Source organism: Xiphias gladius, chromosome 19, assembly GCF_016859285.1.
Source record: "Xiphias gladius isolate SHS-SW01 ecotype Sanya breed wild chromosome 19, ASM1685928v1, whole genome shotgun sequence".
Lineage (NCBI taxonomy): Eukaryota > Metazoa > Chordata > Actinopteri > Istiophoriformes > Xiphiidae > Xiphias > Xiphias gladius.
Window position 1 is genome coordinate 14479311 of NC_053418.1, and position 18244 is coordinate 14497554.

General features: G+C 42.0%; 2 protein-coding genes across 2 annotated transcripts in view; one reads left to right on the forward strand and one right to left on the reverse strand.

Moving 5' to 3' along the window:
* Window positions 1–4237: 4237 nt before the first annotated feature.
* foxb2 (forkhead box B2) lies at window positions 4238–5197 on the reverse strand. Its single transcript, XM_040156041.1, has one exon. It carries the CDS (start codon window positions 5195–5197, stop codon window positions 4238–4240), a length of 960 nt encoding a protein of 319 aa, XP_040011975.1.
* A 6503-nt stretch (window positions 5198–11700) lies between these two features.
* The window catches only part of LOC120805719, a 38932-nt gene continuing 32388 nt past the window's right edge, over window positions 11701–18244 (forward strand). The window contains exon 1 of the mRNA XM_040156216.1: window positions 11701–11909. Within this exon, the coding sequence (XP_040012150.1) occupies window positions 11871–11909 (39 nt within the window). The 5' untranslated portion in view covers window positions 11701–11870. The remainder of the gene's footprint in view (window positions 11910–18244) is intronic.

Here is an 18244-nt window from a genome sequence, read left to right on the forward strand (position 1 = left end):
TTACTTCTGTAACAGGGTATGAAACCCTAATGACCGTATAGCTGTACATCTCTCTCTCATACTGTTCTTTCTTTCTTTCTTCTTTCTTTTTCTTTCTTTCTTCTTTCGTTCTTTTTTTGTCCCACGCTTACTTTCTTTTCTTTCTCTGCTTCTTTTCACCCCCCCCTTTTGACCACATTTCTCACGGTTGCGGTTAGAAAAAGCGAGGAAGTCTGAGTTTTTCTAATGTGCTCCCCTCATTGTAGTCTGATTCTGCAAATTATGAATCAATTTGATGCACTTCAACTTTTAATAATGATGGCTTTATGAAGTTAATTTGACAGATTTAGGTTCTCTCATAAAATTGTTTAACAAAGTTAATAGTTGCTGTAATGTAGTTTTAGGCATCCATTTACTGTTGAAATGGCTCAGCTCATATTTTTAATTGTCATTCAAGCTGTGACTGAACAAGGAATCCATGTGTGGCAATTATAGGTTTAAATAAATTAGAACAAATTTCTGTTATCTGATGTTTCCAGTACATTGAATAAAAGACTACTGTCTGGAACAAAGAATGATATTTAAGGTTGTTCATGTTTGTGTGTGTGAATGTCAGTGTATGCCAGCGTGCTTGAGTTAGTGCAAACGGCAGATCAGATCAATGAATTAAGCTGCTCATTATGATGGCCTGCTCTTGCTGGTCATTAAGAAAAACGCATGTAGAATTTGCCACCCTGGCCCCTATGAAGTATGGGTAATTACCACTAATGTATCATCGTCTATTCAAGACCGTAACGTTTCATTTCTGAGGGCTGACAGTAAAACACCTCTGACCTAAATGTTTTATTCATTCGTAAGAGCCCTATTACTCATTTTAAACTCATATTTCACACGATGAACAGTTTTTCCATGAATAATGAGTTCTCTCATATTAGTGTCCCGTACGCTGTTATCACTGCCAACAGTCTTTCATATGGTGTAATATTATATTTGTGTTGTTCAAATGAAATATCATCATATCCCTGTCAGTCCTCCCAATGAATGAGTATGCCGCATGTGCTGCTTGTTAGAAAACTAAAACCAATTTACAGACAAACTGTCTGTTGACCCAAAACTAATTTTACAGGTTGGTGAACAGACTACCAAGTCACTGAACTATTCCTTGTCATACGTCCTTAGTGTTCTCGGTATTATTTATTAAATATAAATATAATCTGCTGTTTTGATGTTAAGAGTGTTTTAAAAAGTCTCCATGCTTCAGTTGTTACATTAACAGGTTTAACATATTAGCTCGTCATTAATTCAAGAATACGAACTGTTACAGTCTGAAAGTGAAAAGAAAAATACAATGTCTTCTGAGTAAAGAGAGAAAATATTTTTTTAGAATAATTCGTTAATAATCTCTCATGATTACCTTATTTTTGTTAAAAAATAACTCAAAATGTTATGCCTGTGGCATCGGCACAAGTAATTTTTGTAGAACCACAACGCCACCCAAATTATGTTTTTTGTCAACATATCAAACTAAATATTCATATTGACACACCAAAGAAACACGCAACCGCTTAGAAAAAAAAATCTTGCACGTTGGAGAAGGACATAGGATCAGATCAAACACAGTAATGGCTCCTGTGTACAACGTGTAAAGAAAAAAAAAAAAAAAAGATTTGTCTATTTTCCAACTGGCTCCAGAGACTTTTACTGAACAACATTTAACATATGCTCTAAAATGCTTTGACACAACCAGCACACCGTCTCCCCTTATAATAATAAACTGCACACACACCTCCTATTACCCTGTGCATAAACACATGTGCACATTAGGAGACCTCATGTGATATTATGATTCCAGAGGCATCTAACTCCGATGTTGTGAAGACAGAGGATCACGGAGGGTAATAATGGCTGCATTATTACTCCTCTTATTGTGTCTTAATTAGTGGCATTTAATTATACACTAATGCAGTGAGGGCTATTAAAGACATTGGGGCCCGCTGATCAGGGAATTAAAGCAACACACACACACACACACACCTACAGGCACAGGCACACACTTTTCAGACAGACACTTTTGTCGTGCTGTAGAAATTTTAGTTCCCTTTAACTAGGAATTACAGACACCCTGCAGAGAAAGTGTGTGTGTGTGTGTGTGTGTGTGTGTGTGTGTGTGTGTGTGTGTGTGTGTGTGTGTGTGTGTGTGTGTGTGTGTAGATGAAACTGAAAGGAAGAAGAGACAACCTTTGCTAATTCAGATGTGATAGAGAAAAACTAGAGAGAGCCGCCAAAAAAGTCAGCTAAAAAAAGATGAAGATATAGAAAACAGAATAAAACAAGATAGACTGGATGAGGAAGGAAAAGATAAGGGTAATCACTATTATATGTATTCTGCTCGTTAGCAATGACACCCAAATAGGTTTTAATTCTTCACTCCCACGCCTCTCCTCCACTGGTGCATCTCAATTATTTGTTCAGAGTCTGGTGTGACAATAGTGTCAGCTGTGGGAGCCTTTGGGATGCTAAACAGGGGACAGGAGGTTGAAAATAAGTCATTTTCAGTGGGCTGAACCTGGTGCTTTGTGCTGCCTGAGAGGAGAAGCTTCAAAGCTGCTTTTAAACAGAGCAAACAAAAGAGCAAAACTTGATCCGATCTCCCTGCCTGCTTTTGAAGTTGTGAAGCTGCAAGCCAAGGGTGTCGGCTGCTCATATCCATCTTATGAAGATCATACACACCTGTCCTGGACCAAACAGGCATCAGCAGATATACCCGTTCCTGATGTGATTCATTTCCTGATGCCCACTTGTGTGCATATAATGATTATTTGCGGAGGACGATAGCATGATTTCGATCTAAACATCTCTCTGGGTAAAGTTTGGCTCAGGCAACGTTGTTTTTTCAAAGTTTTCCACAATCCTGTTTTTTTTAAATGTGTTTCTCTTAAACTTGAGGGAATCACGAGTCAGATTGAAATGATGAACTTGAGAAAGTATAACATTAACACCATCCCCCTGCTGAAATGCTTAATAATCAATATACATTTCCCCTCTGATCAATCAGAGTCAGGTATTCAAGAGGGTTTTTTCTTAAATTTGTTTGGTGAGTCCAGAGTCACACATGACTTCCGTCTCACTATGTATTGATTCAGTAAAAATTGCATAATTAAGACATGATTACAAGTTTAACTCTTACCATTATCACTGTATGTCCCCTATACAGTTACAGGCAAAATGTAATTTAAATGTTCGAAGGCATTCCTTGTCACGGGGTCTTAATTAAATGGGAATCTGCTGCCTCTGAAAGGTGCTGGTATCAAATAAAAGAAGTAAACTTAGTCATAAATTATGCATTTCATAGAGCAACTGGTGGCAAGTATGTACAGTAGCCTGTGTTGTTATTATTTCCTGATGTAGACAGTGATATTGGCACCACTTCATACAATATTTAATAACTGTGTGTAGAGAGATGATTATTACACATGCTAAAATCAGAATAAATGAATCATAAAAGTCAGAAAACACATGATATCGTATGATTTTTTTTTTTTTTTTTTGCCTCAGATGAACTTAATCTCACGGCATTTTCACATTAAAAAAAATGCCGGAGTCTGATGGAATTTGTCTACGTTTCCCTTCAATTGTGGTCTGCAAACATGGTAAACAAGGTGTCTTAATTCAATTTAAACGAACACGTAAATAACTACAACATCAAAGAAGATACGGTTTTAAATTCTTTATAAATATCTTCAGATAAATAGTGTTATAATACAAGCATAACATTTTCAATGCACTGCTAAGTAACACACAAAAAAGTGCAACAGGCCTAATTAAAAAACATGAAGGCCTATATGTCTTTCACCAATAGGCCCGCCATAGATTAAAATCAAATAAATAGAATAAGAGCAAAAATATCAACACAGTTGTTGGTTTGCATTCGGAAAGAATTTTAGACCGTTTGCCTCCTAAATCAAAGCTTTCTTTGGGATTAGCGTATCTACTTCTCTGATTGTATTTATCAGTGCCACATTACAGTATGTGGTAAATGCCCTCACAAATTGTGCAAATAAATAATGATTTCAATCAACATGGGTCTAATGAAAAATTCATTACACAGCACAATGTTAACCTTAGTTTTTACAACTCTCCTACAGCTGCACTCGGCTTAAACTATGATATCTCAGATGACTGTTCTGTCTTATTTTCTGCAGTAACAGTGTCCATCTGGTTTGCCTTACTTTTCAAAACTGACCCGCAATTTACCCGGTTAGGACAGCAGGAGAGGCGGGTGTAAAGGGTTGCCTTTCCCCTCTAGCAGATCGCTTTTCTCCATCACTGAGGCCGGCGAGCAGAGCTGTGCCGGACCGGACTGCAGCCCCGTCAAGCCCGGCATGGGACCCAGGGACGGGGTGGGCTTTATTGGCACGGGGACGGCGGGCAGGGTTTGCCCGTTGGCATTGTGGTAAAGGCCCTTTGACACGCTGAAGGGCGCGTACTCGGATGATCCGGGAATGGGCACGCCACCCATGGAGTCCGACAGCATCCCGACGTGCGGCCACATGGAATTGACCACGCTGCTGAGCTGCGGGGGCACTGGGTAACCCAGGTGGTGCATGACAGAGGTGAGGGGGAGCCCGCTGGCCATCACACCCTTGTAGTCCCGTCCTATAATGTTCTCAATGGCGAAGGGGTGTTTAAACCCGCCGGGCTGTGCGCAAGCGATGCCCCCGTAACCCTGCAAGTGAGGCAGCCGACCCACGGTGCTTGCCGGGCCGGCCGAGTGGTCTTGGTGGCCGGATGCTGTGCCCAGCTTGCTGCCCGGGTGGTGGTGGTGGTGATGGTGGAAGTAATGCATCATGGGGGAGCTCTTGCAGGCCATGTGCTCAGCGCGCAGCACCTTGAAGCGCTTCCGTCTCCTCAGGAAGCTGCCGTTCTCAAACATGTCACCGCAGTCCGGGTGCAAAGCCCAGAAGCTGCCTTTCCCTGGCTGATCAGGCCTCCGAGGGATCTTGATGAAGCAGTCATTAAACGAGAGGTTGTGTCGTAGGGAATTCTGCCACCTCTGGGTATTCTCTCGATAATACGGAAACCGGTCCATGATGAACTTATAAATGTCACTCAGAGGGAGCATCTTGTCGGCTGAGTTCTGGATAGCCATCGCTGTCAGTGATATGTAGGAGTACGGGGGCTTCTGGTCGCTGTAAGAGTTCTTCCCAGGGCGGGGCATGACTGGCTACTGTTTTCTTTAAGTTTGTGTTATTAAATCAAAACGCCTTTAAGGTTCTACGTTAAACGCTATGTTTACGGAGCTAACTCGACCGTCTTCATATCAGTCGCCATCTGAGGGATCTGTTCCAAAGTTCTGAGCCATCAGATTAGAAGCTGGTAAATCTTCCTCCTGGTGCAGGATTACCTGCGGTATATCGATCAATACAGTGTAGCTGTCAAGTAAGATCCTTAAGGGGCTCCTGCATCCGAGGAAAGAAGACTTTTGTCTGTCTCTTTGCCAAATTATGCTCTTGGCGTTGTGCGCAAAAGTCGGTCTCTGTGCGTAAAAGTTGAGAGGTCTTCCGAGTCCCCCCCCCCCCTTGTTTCCGCGGCAGTTCTAGGATGTGAGGGGGCCAGTTTGCTTTGCTGTCTGTGTGTGGTGTGTGCTCCTCTCCTCTTGTGCGATGCTCCCGCTCGCCGAACGCCGATTTTTTTGTAAGACCCCCGCAGGTCGCCGGCTCTATTATCTATTATCCAGACACTTAGGGGACACGTCAGGGGAGAGAGGGGGGTTGCGTGTGTAGAGAGTGAGTGAGTGAGTAGTAGTAGTAGTAGTAGTAGAGAGAGAGAGAGAGAGAGAGAGAGAGAGGGATAAAGAAACGAATAAAAATGAAGAGTGGGTGGTGCGATCGGCACACGCGTTCGCTTCTAATCTTCTGTTTCCAATAAAAGAGTCTCGCATAAAGTAGCCCACACAGGGACAGAACATAACCGGACAATTCTTTTAAATGTGTTTCACCAAGAAGCTAAATCCCCAGTGGCTGCGCAACTGATTAGCTGCAGTAGACTCTGACCTTTGACCTCTCCCCGTCCAAAATAAAAGTTTGAATGCGTTGAAGGGCTTTGTATATTATCGAGAGTTCGCGAAAACAGATCCCCTATTTTCAAAAGCAGGATGTTCTGCAAGTACAGTGCGCTCAATGGCGCCTCGTGCTGAGTGCACACGGTTGAGAGAACCATGACAGAGAATGTGGATTTGAGGTGCCATCTTAGCTTACTTCACTTGAGGGAACAAATAGTAAATACAACCTCTTTGTTAAATTTTGCTCGCCTGCACTTTCAGACTTTGCAAACAATAAATCATGTCTTCCTTTGCGCACAATCATCAGCGAGCTGCTCCTCCGCTCTCAATTACGCGGGCGCGCACGCACAGAAACACAACTACACACACACACACACACACACACACACACACACACAATTGAGAGAGAGAGAGCGAGAGAGGCGTTGTTGTTGATTAATTGCTGAGAGGGGAGTCCGGCGGCTGTCTGTCTGTTCAAACACTCTCCGGTGAATCCTACAAGGATGTAAACAAACTTCATCCCCTGCTCTGGGTTCTGTTCAGCGGAGAACAACAAAAGCTGCTCCCCTTCCCGTAAATTTCCTTCTCTGGCCAGGTGTCATGACTGGGTCCTTGACGGCTCCTGTCTACCCCGTTGCCCCGGTGGGCCCCCGAATACATTACAATAATTAAGTCTTCCGTGATTTAGCCTCCTAGGAGAGAAGTCCAACATTGTAATTAAGGGCAAGCTCACTGTATTAGGTATGAATATTCAAAACTGTGTCAATTAATTAGTCGGCTTATCTCCCCCGTTATGTCTCAGTCCTTCAAACCCACCCAAAAGGTCAAGTGTGTCGACGGAGAGCATATTTTAAAGGCATCATGTAATTGCGAGGAAAATCAGTTTTTAGTGCCACTTCGCTTGACAAAGAGTGAACATTCATATCTTCACCGCTAAATAAAGGCAGTCGTTGTTGTGCTTTTTTTTTTTTTTTTTTCCTTCTTGTTTGCATAATTGTTTTCCTGGAGCCTGAAAAATGAGTTTTGAAACTCGGAGGCCCACAGAGGCCAACGCGGGTAAAAGCATCCTCTTTAAGCGCCCGGGAAAGATCAATATTAAATCTGTTTTGACAAAAGGGGACCGTTAAATAGACACCGTGGCTGATCTGCATAACAAAATTAATTAGGTAGTCTACGGCAGTCTTCGCCTGCACCCAACTCCTGGACAAATAACTAGTTGTAAAGCACACCTTCTGGGCATACGGAGCATATGCTGGAATTATCCTTAATTGACTAATTACATAAATTACTCATTAAGTTTACAGCACATCAATTATAAAAGATGTATCAATTAATTTTGCATAAATTACAAGCGGCACGCTGCACGAAGAGGGCGGCGGAGGGAATGAGGGTCGCCAGAAGGGGGTCTACTCTAAGGTGGAGCGCGTGTGCGTGTGTGTGTGTGTGAGAGTGTGCGTGTAGGCGCGCGTGTGAGTGACGGTCGTCTGTTTGTTTCCTGTCTCCAATAATTATTTGTTCAGCTTAAGGGCAAAGATATTCCTTCTCTGTCTCCCATTCGCAAAGGGAAAGTGTGGGGGTAATGGCAATTATACTAATAATAATAATCTTAAAGACCTCTCTCCATGTCATAAGGGGCGCATCGTCGCGGAGAGAGCCATTAAAATCAATTAGCGAGGCCTATTGTTTCCAATGGAAAATTAAACCAGTTTAGGACTGTGGTGCAGACGCTGTAAGCCTTACTTGTGTAATGGGAAATTATTTAGAGGCAAAACACGACAGATTTTCCCGTTTCCCCCATAAAAGAGCGAGCAAGCAGGGGCATTAATGGATCAAAGCTGCAGTGTGTCTGCCTGTTGCCTTGAAGACTTACCTCAGTCGACTCAGGTATAACTATATCGTCCACATTCTTCACAGTGGAAAACTGCGTGTAAATCTTGCAGGCCTGCATTCTTCCCAAACTCCCTGACCTCAAACTTCCAGAAGAGCAATAAGAGAAGTATCACTAGGACAACATGAATTACTTTTGTCCAGGAGCTTTCTAAGTGTTTCATTCTTTTGACCAAATATGATGAATAACTTCATATTCCACACTAGTTTCTAATTATATACAAATAGAACTGAGAATTTGCAACATCATCTTGAATTATGTCTGGCCATGACATACTGTAAATGGAAATATTACAGGAGTGGTAAAAATAACAGAAATACCTGACAGTACAATGGAATCTAAATAATAACTAATGCTCTTTTTTTTTAGCTTCAATATTAACTGAGTCAAAGAGGAGTTAATACAGCTGTATACTAACCTGAAGACTGTAGTTTGTGGTGCTGATGTATTGGACTTAACTTTATTGGAAAGTGCTCCTTTAATTTTATCAAACCAGAGAGGGTTTGATTTTTTTTTGTTTCTGCTTAATTACTTTCTTACTGAGGAGAAAGGCTCATACACAGGACCAGTATTTGCGAATGCAACAACTGAACTCTTAATTTTCGTTGTACAGGGTTGTAGCAAATGTGTTTCGTATCTGTGAGCTGGACAGGTCCAACATCTGGAGCTGAAAATGACCAAAAAAGGGTCACAAAAAAGTCACCTACATGTAAGCATTGAAAAATGGAGAGCAGTTTGCAGTGTGATGAAAGTAACACAGGAAACCCTCCATTTGTTCTATTTCTTTCTTTTAGTATTTTCTGTACGAAAGGACTGTAGGCTGCGGTACAAATAAGACCCTTCCAGCACTCACCATAATTACCATATCCTTCCTCTTGAGGATGGCTACTATCTATTTGAGTTTCTTACTTAATTTAGCAGGACATCAATGGACGTGCTAACGTTTCCCTTTACTGGCCTTTTTTAAATGACCCACCGACTTATGCACAATATTTTTCACGTTGCCTGTGTTCTCAGTGAATACAGCCCTCACAAATTTGAAGCATTTGTAGACTATACTCATAACTGGCTCACAGACAGTGTAAGAGCTCTCAGCAACCAACCAGCTACTAAACTGACCTTCTCTCCAATGCCTCTTCATACTGTGGCCCTCTTTTGTCAGCCACAAGAACAACCCTGAGTCAGATTTCCCCTTATAGTTTTCCTAAACTGTGTTTAAATCCACATAGCCGGGAGGTTTCTCCCACCTCAACTCTGCTTTTGTAGACGGTCAGGCTATTCTTCATATTGCATTGATATTAAAGGAGCATCCATTTGACCGTTCTAGCCCTGATAATAATGCTAGAATGGACTACAGCGACACACTGACCATGCTGAGGACTGGTCCTTCTCATCAGCTGTCGTCACAGGCTGTCAGCTGCTGTCGCTTGTTCTCTTCACAGCAATCATTCATCAGGATCAGAATCCATACAAAACTCAGTTCAGGGAAGGAAAACATTAAACCCAGTCATCAATAACTGGCCAACACTCGATGAAGAGATATCACATATTATCAGCACTACAGCAGTTACTGTTGTAAATTTTCAATATCTTTACTCAAACATCAGGCTTTTTGTGTTACAGGGCTTTCTACATGACTCGCTACTTTATGTCAACACCGAGGAACCACACAGGAATAGAAAGAGATAGTGATCATTTTTACTTTCTCTGCTTTGCCAAATACCTAGCTATTCCTAGTTTTAATTTAACTATTTCAAGTTTGTGCTTTAAGGGGTTTGTGAAAGGTATCCTGGGAAATAAATTTCAAACTGAAGGAAAAAGTAAACAAGCCAGGTTTAGGGAAAGTCGGCACACACGGAAAGTGTTTTGGTGTGCCCACTTTCCTGCAGTATGTGTAGATAAATGTCAGAAAACACACTTCTCATTCTCTTAAAAATCATGAATGAGAGTTTTATCTTGAAGATTGTGACTGGAAGTCATATTGATTTTGTCTGGCTTGACTCTGGTCTGGGACTACAATTGCCTTTTGGCTCCCTGCAGTGACAGTGCACTAAGGCAGCTTCCATTAAGACCAGAGTATCACTGCCTTCACTACAAATGGGAAACCACAACATCTCATACAGATTCTCATATTGCTTACTGCCGCAAAAAGAGTAAGGCTACGATGGATTCCAACAAATGTCCAATCAACTAATGGCCATAGACAGTAATACTGAAATATAGGCACACACACACACACACACGCGCACACACACACACACACACGCACGCACACACACACACACACACACACACACACACACACACACAAATATGCACAAATACAACTATGCATGTTTATGGGCATTATGTTTACTGTTGTATTGTGTGTGCCAGTGTTTAAAGTTTGCATTTTGTCCTTTTATGACTGCTTATCAGAAAATAACCACCATATTTTATGATCTTGTGACTAACATCCCGCTTCTGTTCATCTTTTCACGGCCACTGTGTAGAGTAGGGTTGGTCCAAAGTATGATTTCATTTTGGTAGGCAAAGTGGGCAGTTGTCCAGTTGTCTCAGACCCCCAGGGGCCCCAAAACTCCACGGTCACCAGTTTGTTTTGGTAACTTAATCAACAACAAATTTGTGGAGGATCTCACACCACTAAAAAAGTCAGGTCCTGCATTATTATCCAATGTTGTGACCTTGTCTTGTAGAAGACGCTCAGTCAAAATCAGATTTTATTATTTTAGTTTATATTATTCTGGCATGGAGCAGCTCCTCAATGAAGTTGTGTCTAATTATCACAAACTAACTGTGGCATGGGAACCTTGGGGCCAGGTCACATTACTCCAAGATAGGAGGAGGCCACTGGTTGGTACATATATAATGCATACAATGCACATAGAGTGATTTGTGGGGGTCAGTAGGGCCTCAACAACAAATTTTTTTTCCCCTGGGCTTCCAAATTGGCAAATTTCATAAGCAAAGATAAATCCGGTGGCACCCTGACCCAATGATAAAGGCCTCGTCCATTGTAAATATTGAAGTTTCTGGGCTTTCCATTGTGTGTGTGTGTGTGTGTGTATGTGTGTGTGTGTGTGTGTGTGTGTGTGTGTGTGTGTGTGTGTGCGTGCGTGCGTGCGTGTGTGTGTCTATTGTTTGTGTCAGGTTGTTAATCGCAGGGTCATCTTTCAGATTAATTAAAGTGCTTCCTGTCACACACACACACACACACACACACACACACACACACACACACACACACACACACACACACACACACACACTCACGAACCAGAGAGGCATCGCAGTGCACTTTGATTCTGGCCGTGATGTCGATCATATTGCGGCAAAATAGAAAAAAAAAAGGCTGGAAAACTGCGGCACGCCAAATGTGTGAAGGTGCTGAAATCAATTCCTAGGACACTGGCAATGAAAGGGTGATGTCCGCGGTGCTGGAGCGCCACTATTTATCGTTTACTACGATCAATACGTTTTGGGTTTGTTTTTTTTTCCATTGGCGGACGTTCAGGCTATGTGCCTAGGATAGGTGTGTTTGTTTATATGCGTTTTTTGTTTGTGTGTATACAAGGGGAGGGTTTGGACGGTGAGCTAGGTGTGTGTGTGTGTGTGTGTGTGTGTGGGTGTGGGGGGGGGATCCATACCGCAGGGAGCGCGGTTGAATCACAGAGCGCGCCTCCGCCGGATCTCCTCTTCCTGCCGTCACACCCACTGCTCGGTGTCGTGGGTTCACCCCGTAGAGAAGGGGAGGACCGACGGCACACACAGCAGCAGAGAGTGCTGCAGTGCGAGCGCAGCGGGAGACTCGGACGCGGAGAGAGAGAGAGAGAGAAAAAAAACACACACATACACACATACACACACGCGCATCAGCAGCCTTATTGGCGAAACTTGGTCTATGGAGAGATCTGCAGCGGCACCGTAGCGACGCAGGCCGACATGGAAGAGTATTTGCGGAGGGTCCAGAGCAGACTCGGGGTGAGTTACGAGCCCTCAGCGGCGCTAACACCAGGTTGTGGGTATAATGAATGAGACCGTGACGGGAAGGCTGCTACTGCTGTGCTACAGGCTGCGTCCCTGTCGCTGAAAAGGCGCACGGATAAAAGCCTCTCACGTCCCTTCGGTCCCCCAAGCACCTGTAGATCGACAAACACGACTGTACAGGGGAAGGGAAGGCGTGTTTGGCCCCGTAAATAAGGCTCGTTGTGTTTCCAGGAACATCAGCGTGTGAATTTGAATGAGCAGCTGATTTCTAATGAGGGGGAGGCGTGACATCAACAAGTTTAGCCCGAGGCTGTCCTTCCCTGCTATCTCGTTGCTCTGCAGATACTGACTCACAATTTGCATTTGATCCAGGGCTTACTATCTGTTCACACACACAAAAAAAGCCTCATGCAAATAATAAACAGCGTTAATGACTGTGCAGCCACTGTGCAGCTGTATTTTTTTTTACACACATACTTGCACATTGTTATAGATATGTGGTTATACTGCATTCTTTTTACATGTCCGTATACAGTCTTGGCTTTTATACATTTAGCCTGCCCGTAGTGCAACATTTGCACAGCCGTTCCCACTAGGGAGCCTTTCATGGATCATACCTTGAGGCCACAGGGCCCCTAAAACTGCTCTTTCTGCATTTGCTTGTTTAAATGGCATGACTGTATTATCAGTTGTAGTGCATGGCCATAGTATCTCTCAAAGGCTTGGAGCTGTATACACATATATTCTCTCCTCCTCCAAAGAGCATTTGTGATGACTCGGTTCCCAGATGATTTTGGCACTGCTGCTCTTTAGGCATCTTTGCATGTAGATTTTGGCTGTACCCTGCGTTTTTCATTTACTTCCTCTGATGATTATAGAACATGCCCGGGCACCCGTCAGTGCAAAATTCAGTGAAATTGATCAGAAATACCTCTGTCTCCCTCTTGCAGCCAACGAAGAGCTTATCAGTAGTAATGCTTTTGCTGTTTTACTCATTGAGTTAACTTTGTCCTGTTTTTTATACATTTCAAAGTGGTGGGAAAACATAAACAAACACAATCAGACAGGACAAATATTTAGTCGTGTGTGTGCGCACATCAACACACATGAACATGCGCTATACTGTACATCCAAACAAACAGTTGTAATAAGATTTACTGATGTTTATGTAATTATCAGCAATTTCCACTATCTACAGGTAATATTGCCTATAATGTAATGGGGAAAATCCACCCCTACACATAATCTATGTTGACAAAGCAGACCCACTTCAAGGTCCATTTATTAGCTGTTCTGGAGCTTTTGATCATATCACATGGTCTTCATCAGCAGATCGAGTTTGCCCAGTTTTCACAGAATTGTAGATAATCGCATTTCATTGTTTTTTTTGTTTTTTTTTGTTTTTTTGAGAACTTCAAAAACTGAGCTTCCACAGTCATTCTTGGCCTCGCACACAGCAGCTGACAAAACAATATCACTTTAAAGTTTTTTTTTAAAGACATAATCTACGATGAGAAAACAGAACCCACTCCTAGGTCCATTTAGGAGGAGGAGTGAGTTCTGGAGCTGCAGCTGTTCTGGAGCTTTTAATCATATCACATGATCTTCCTTAGTAGATAAAAACTGTGTATGTGCAGCCTCTATATTAATACTATTAGTCACCCACAGGGTAAGCTACAGTACCAATATTGTCTGAACATCTCAAAGCTCAGAAAAATATTTCACCGAAAGTCCAAACTGTGCACTTCCTTGCCATTAAAGTAACAAGATATAGGTGATGGTTCATGTGTGTACAAAAGCTGGTTTAGTAGTAAATAATAGTAAAACATACTTTTGAAGTTGGGAAATTCCAAATACAACATAATGAACACAAATATAAACATGAGTAAAATGATTCTTAGTCAAAGGGATAAGGGAGAAAATGTGTTGATATATACACCGTTATGCTGTTAGCCAGGATACATGTTTGTATTTGCTTTACTCACTTGATTAATTATATTTTCAGCCATGCTAAGCTATTCAGAATACTCACTTTATTCATGTAAACAGGTGTCTGTCAACACAATACAAACGTGCATAAGAGCAGCCTGTCTGGACTGAAATTTTAAAGGAGATAACAGCTTTTTTTCTGGGATGTACTTCACATAAACACAGGAGAAGCTGGGGAGAAGAAAGATCAAATAAGCAAATCTGCAGATCAGAGCACAGCAGGGTAATTGAGTGATAAGGAGGGCAAATGATGAGTGTCATGGAGGTTGCAGATACAGTGCAACGCTTGTCATGATTATCAACCGTTTCCCTCTCAAGCACACACACATGCACACGGACACACTTTATCTCTCTCCCCCAGCTCTCCTATATAAACTTTGATGACTCGCTCTTTTGCGGCCGCTCTCTACTCTCTGTCATTTTCCCTGCCTCTCCCTCTCCCTCTCTCTCTCTCCCTCTCTCTGGATGGCCACCATCCAGAACACCCATACTTTTAATTGGCCTGGCTCTTAGTGCTTACTGAACCTGTCTGTCTTTCTCACTCAGTTTTTCTCTTTGTAGCTCCGCGGCTCACGATCCTTTACTCTCACGTCATTTGGCATAGAGCTGAACCAGTGTGCTGAGTGGACTTCCAGCGTCTGTCCTTCTGAGCCTACACACTAATATACACACTAATATACACACACACACACACACACACACACACACACACACACACACACACACACACACACATAAAAGGGGGTTTTAGGATTTTGGCTTTGTGCTTTGTGCCAAAATTGGATCATTACAATACCTGTGTCTAGGATGTGCTAACATTCATTACTTTCCATCCCTGTAAATGTTTACATCACATAATTGTTGAGACATAAAAAAAACTGCTTGATGAGAAAAGGGTCCACATTGGCTTCACTTCCAAGGTTTTCTAGGCTCTTTTAAACTTAAAAGGAAGGTTGACTTGAAATGTGCAATAACTTAAAAAGTGTTTATTAGCATGACTAAAGCAGGAACAAATTTTAAAAAGGCAACTTGTTTGGATCAGCGTGCTCTTCAGACTACTTATCCCGTCTTTTATAAGTCAAAGATTTTTTCACAAGGTTAACAAGCCTATGAGCATTGTGTTTGTTTCTTCTAAATAATTCACCGTAAATTCCCCTTTTTTCTAAGACAAATTGTACTGCAAGACATGCTTTAGATATACAGTAATGAAAATGACAGATGCCCAAAAAGTATATTTATGAGAATGTATGGATGTATATTATGTAAATAGTGGCTCAGTGGCAGAAATGCCGTGCACAGCAATAAGAACTTGCCTCTCATTCTCAGCACAGCTCCTTTCTATGTGGGATCTTATATTCTTCCTGTGTTAAGAGGGATTCCTCTGGGTGCTCCACTTTCTCCCACAATCCGGAGACATGCAGTTCAGGTAGTAATTGAGACTCCCATAGATATGATTAGTAGCGATGTCTGTTCGCTGGTCTTTGATGGACTGGTGACTTGTTCTTGACCTCCACCTGATGTTGCTGGATAGGCTCCAATACTTGCAAATGCCACAAACGTAATCGTTTAGTGATTTGGACTGCATTTAAAGGATGTGCTTAATTGCCCAAAGTTTTTATCCAAAGAGCAATTACTGTAAGCATGTAAATCTCCTCAGCTCAGAGTAATATTTTGCTGAAAATATAAATTGAGGTAGCTGGGCATCCAAAGGAGATTCATGATATATTCCAGACCTGGCCTGCAATGACCAACAGGAGAGAGGAGAGGAGAGAAGGGGAGAGGGATCGAACGTGGTGAGACAGGGAGATAGAGCTCAGAGGGAGAGCACTCAGATTGAAGGAACTGGTCCTCACAATTTATAGCCATACAAGTACGCACACAGACCACACACACACACACACACACACACACACCAATGTTCTCCGTTTGCAGGAGAACTGACACTGAGTGGCCTTTTTTCCTACTAATGCATCACTTCCTTTTCTCTGGCTATCTAGTATTGATTCATTCTCCCTCTCTCCCTCCTCTGAAGGAACTGGGTGCAGTTCTCCTTCTCTCTCACACACACCTTCTCCTCTTTCTGATCCTCCCTTCCCTTCGTGTTTTCTCCCTCCCCTTCCACTTCTTGGCCTCACATCTTCATTCCCTCTTATCTAAGGTCTTCCTCCTTCTTTCTCTTTCTTCTCCCTATCACATTTTTCCACCTGTCCAGCCTCCTTTTTTTCCGGTTCCCCTTTCCCCACCTTTTCTACATGTCTGACTTATCAGTCTACTGCCCATACGCCCTATATTTCAACCCCCTTTTTCATAATCATATTCTAACTCTTTGCCCTCTTTTCTTCCAATCTCACTACACTTTTTGCTTTCTCATCCTCAGTCTAATTAACAGTTTCTAGTATCTCTCCTGTCCTTCTTCTCTATGAGTTGGTCTCTCACTTCTTCTCCCCTCATTTCTTTTATCCATCTGGCCTGATGGTAAGGTCCTATGAACAGAAACAAGACACACGTCTATTCCTTATACATTATTATTATGCTATTCTATGGATATAACCATGGTATTAAGCTCCCTTAAATGATCCGACTCCATCAGATATTAGACAAGCTTCCAGGGTGATATTTGAGAAAGCAGGATTAACCAGTTAAATAAAAGTGAAGGAGTCCTATGGTCTGTGCTCAAAAGACCATGTTTTGAATGTTTTAACCCACGGAGTAAATATTCACACTACTGCTGACCATTTTCAGGAAAGTTATGGCAGTAGATTAAAGCTCCTGCCGTTTTAACAGCTCTGTTGGCAATGTAATTTTTGTAATTCGTCTTTATATTCATTCATCATCCTTTTCATAATGTGTGTTCACTAATTGTTTTATTCCCAGGTTTCATACACAACATTGCTTGAATATGAACAAAGCTCTACTGCCCTGCAGGAGCTGACTGTTGTGTAAATGTCAGATGTTGGCACCTCTTTAATGCAACTACATTTTTCTCACAATAATGATGTGCTTTCATTAAAAAAAAAGAAGTTACTATTCACTCACTATAAGGGGAGAAATTCAATCAATCACTCAATAGTTTCAGCCCTGATGGACTTCTATCATAGTTATTTTTTCAAGGCCACAAAGCCAGTGTATCCTGTGCGAGCTAAGATTGGAAGAAGCTTAGAGGATATAAAACTGAGCTTGTGACCATAAGTTTGCCATTTTGGACTAACTGCAAGAATCTAGCCAGGAAACATGAATAATCAAGGCTTTCTACTTGCAATGCTTGCTTCTTCCCCTCCACTGCTCCATCCTTTCCCATTAGAGCATCCTAAAAGCCCATTAAGATGAGCTACAGATAGACATGATATTCATTGTATGCACATTTTGCTTCTTGATTAATGGTGCAAGCTGCAAGGCAGGCTTGTACTAGTGGTGAGTCAGCTTATCTGTTTTAGATAAAACAGATTGACATAGAACACACACAGAGCAGGCTGAGGATGGTTGTTGGTGAATTTGTTCCAAATTACCATCAATTATTGCAGTTTCCTTTCACTTTCAGTAAGTATAGTTCATGACGATGTATGTCATTGAAAAGGCAGCCTTTGCTAATTTCTATCATCATCCTTTGAATTTCCGAAGCGTTTTATTCGATTTTTTTTTTTTTTTTAAACATTCTCAAAAAGACAAATGCTGACTGTCCAGAGACCTGACCTGTGAATGTGTGCCCCCTCGTATCTCTGTGTATTTAAATACGGGAAATGCTGGAATCAGGCCAGGAAAGTCAGGAATTGTTTCTGCCCTATTAAAACCTAACAGCAAGAGTCCCAGCCAAAAATCGAAGGAGGAAACTTAATGTTCTGCCTTTCTCACCTAGAGATGAATGTTTGATCTCAGTAACGGAGCTGACATAAATGTGCACTCCACATAAATGAGGAGTGTTTGTCTGCATTTTTCAGTAGAATTAATGGAACTCATCACCTCTCTGATAAAGCATGGTACTCTGAGTGAACAATGAAAAATTTTCTCTGGCTAATTTAAACTGTTGCATCACTGTTACGAACGATTGTGCCTCCAGTGTAGTGAAAGTGGAATATTATTCTCTTTCAAGCATGAGCTAAACCTAGCAGCACCAGGATTTCATTATTAATGCATTGTGGTGATTTCAAAATGCTGCAGTCATCTAAGACAGTCGTGCTGGCTCGATGATGGTCAACTGATACAGTTACATCAGCCATCAGACCAAACCATAATGTTCAGCACTTTCACTTGCTTCCCTTGTTGGATGTTGGAAAACACAGAGATTAAGTATCACTGAATCATGTCTTGCCAAGAAAGTTTAGAAATGAAAAAGCCAGCAAGCC

Bases quoted from the DNA above. Each gene is read 5' to 3' on its own strand.
- foxb2 (XM_040156041.1), bottom strand. From the start codon at position 5,197: ATGCCCCGCCCTGGGAAGAACTCTTACAGCGACCAGAAGCCCCCGTAC.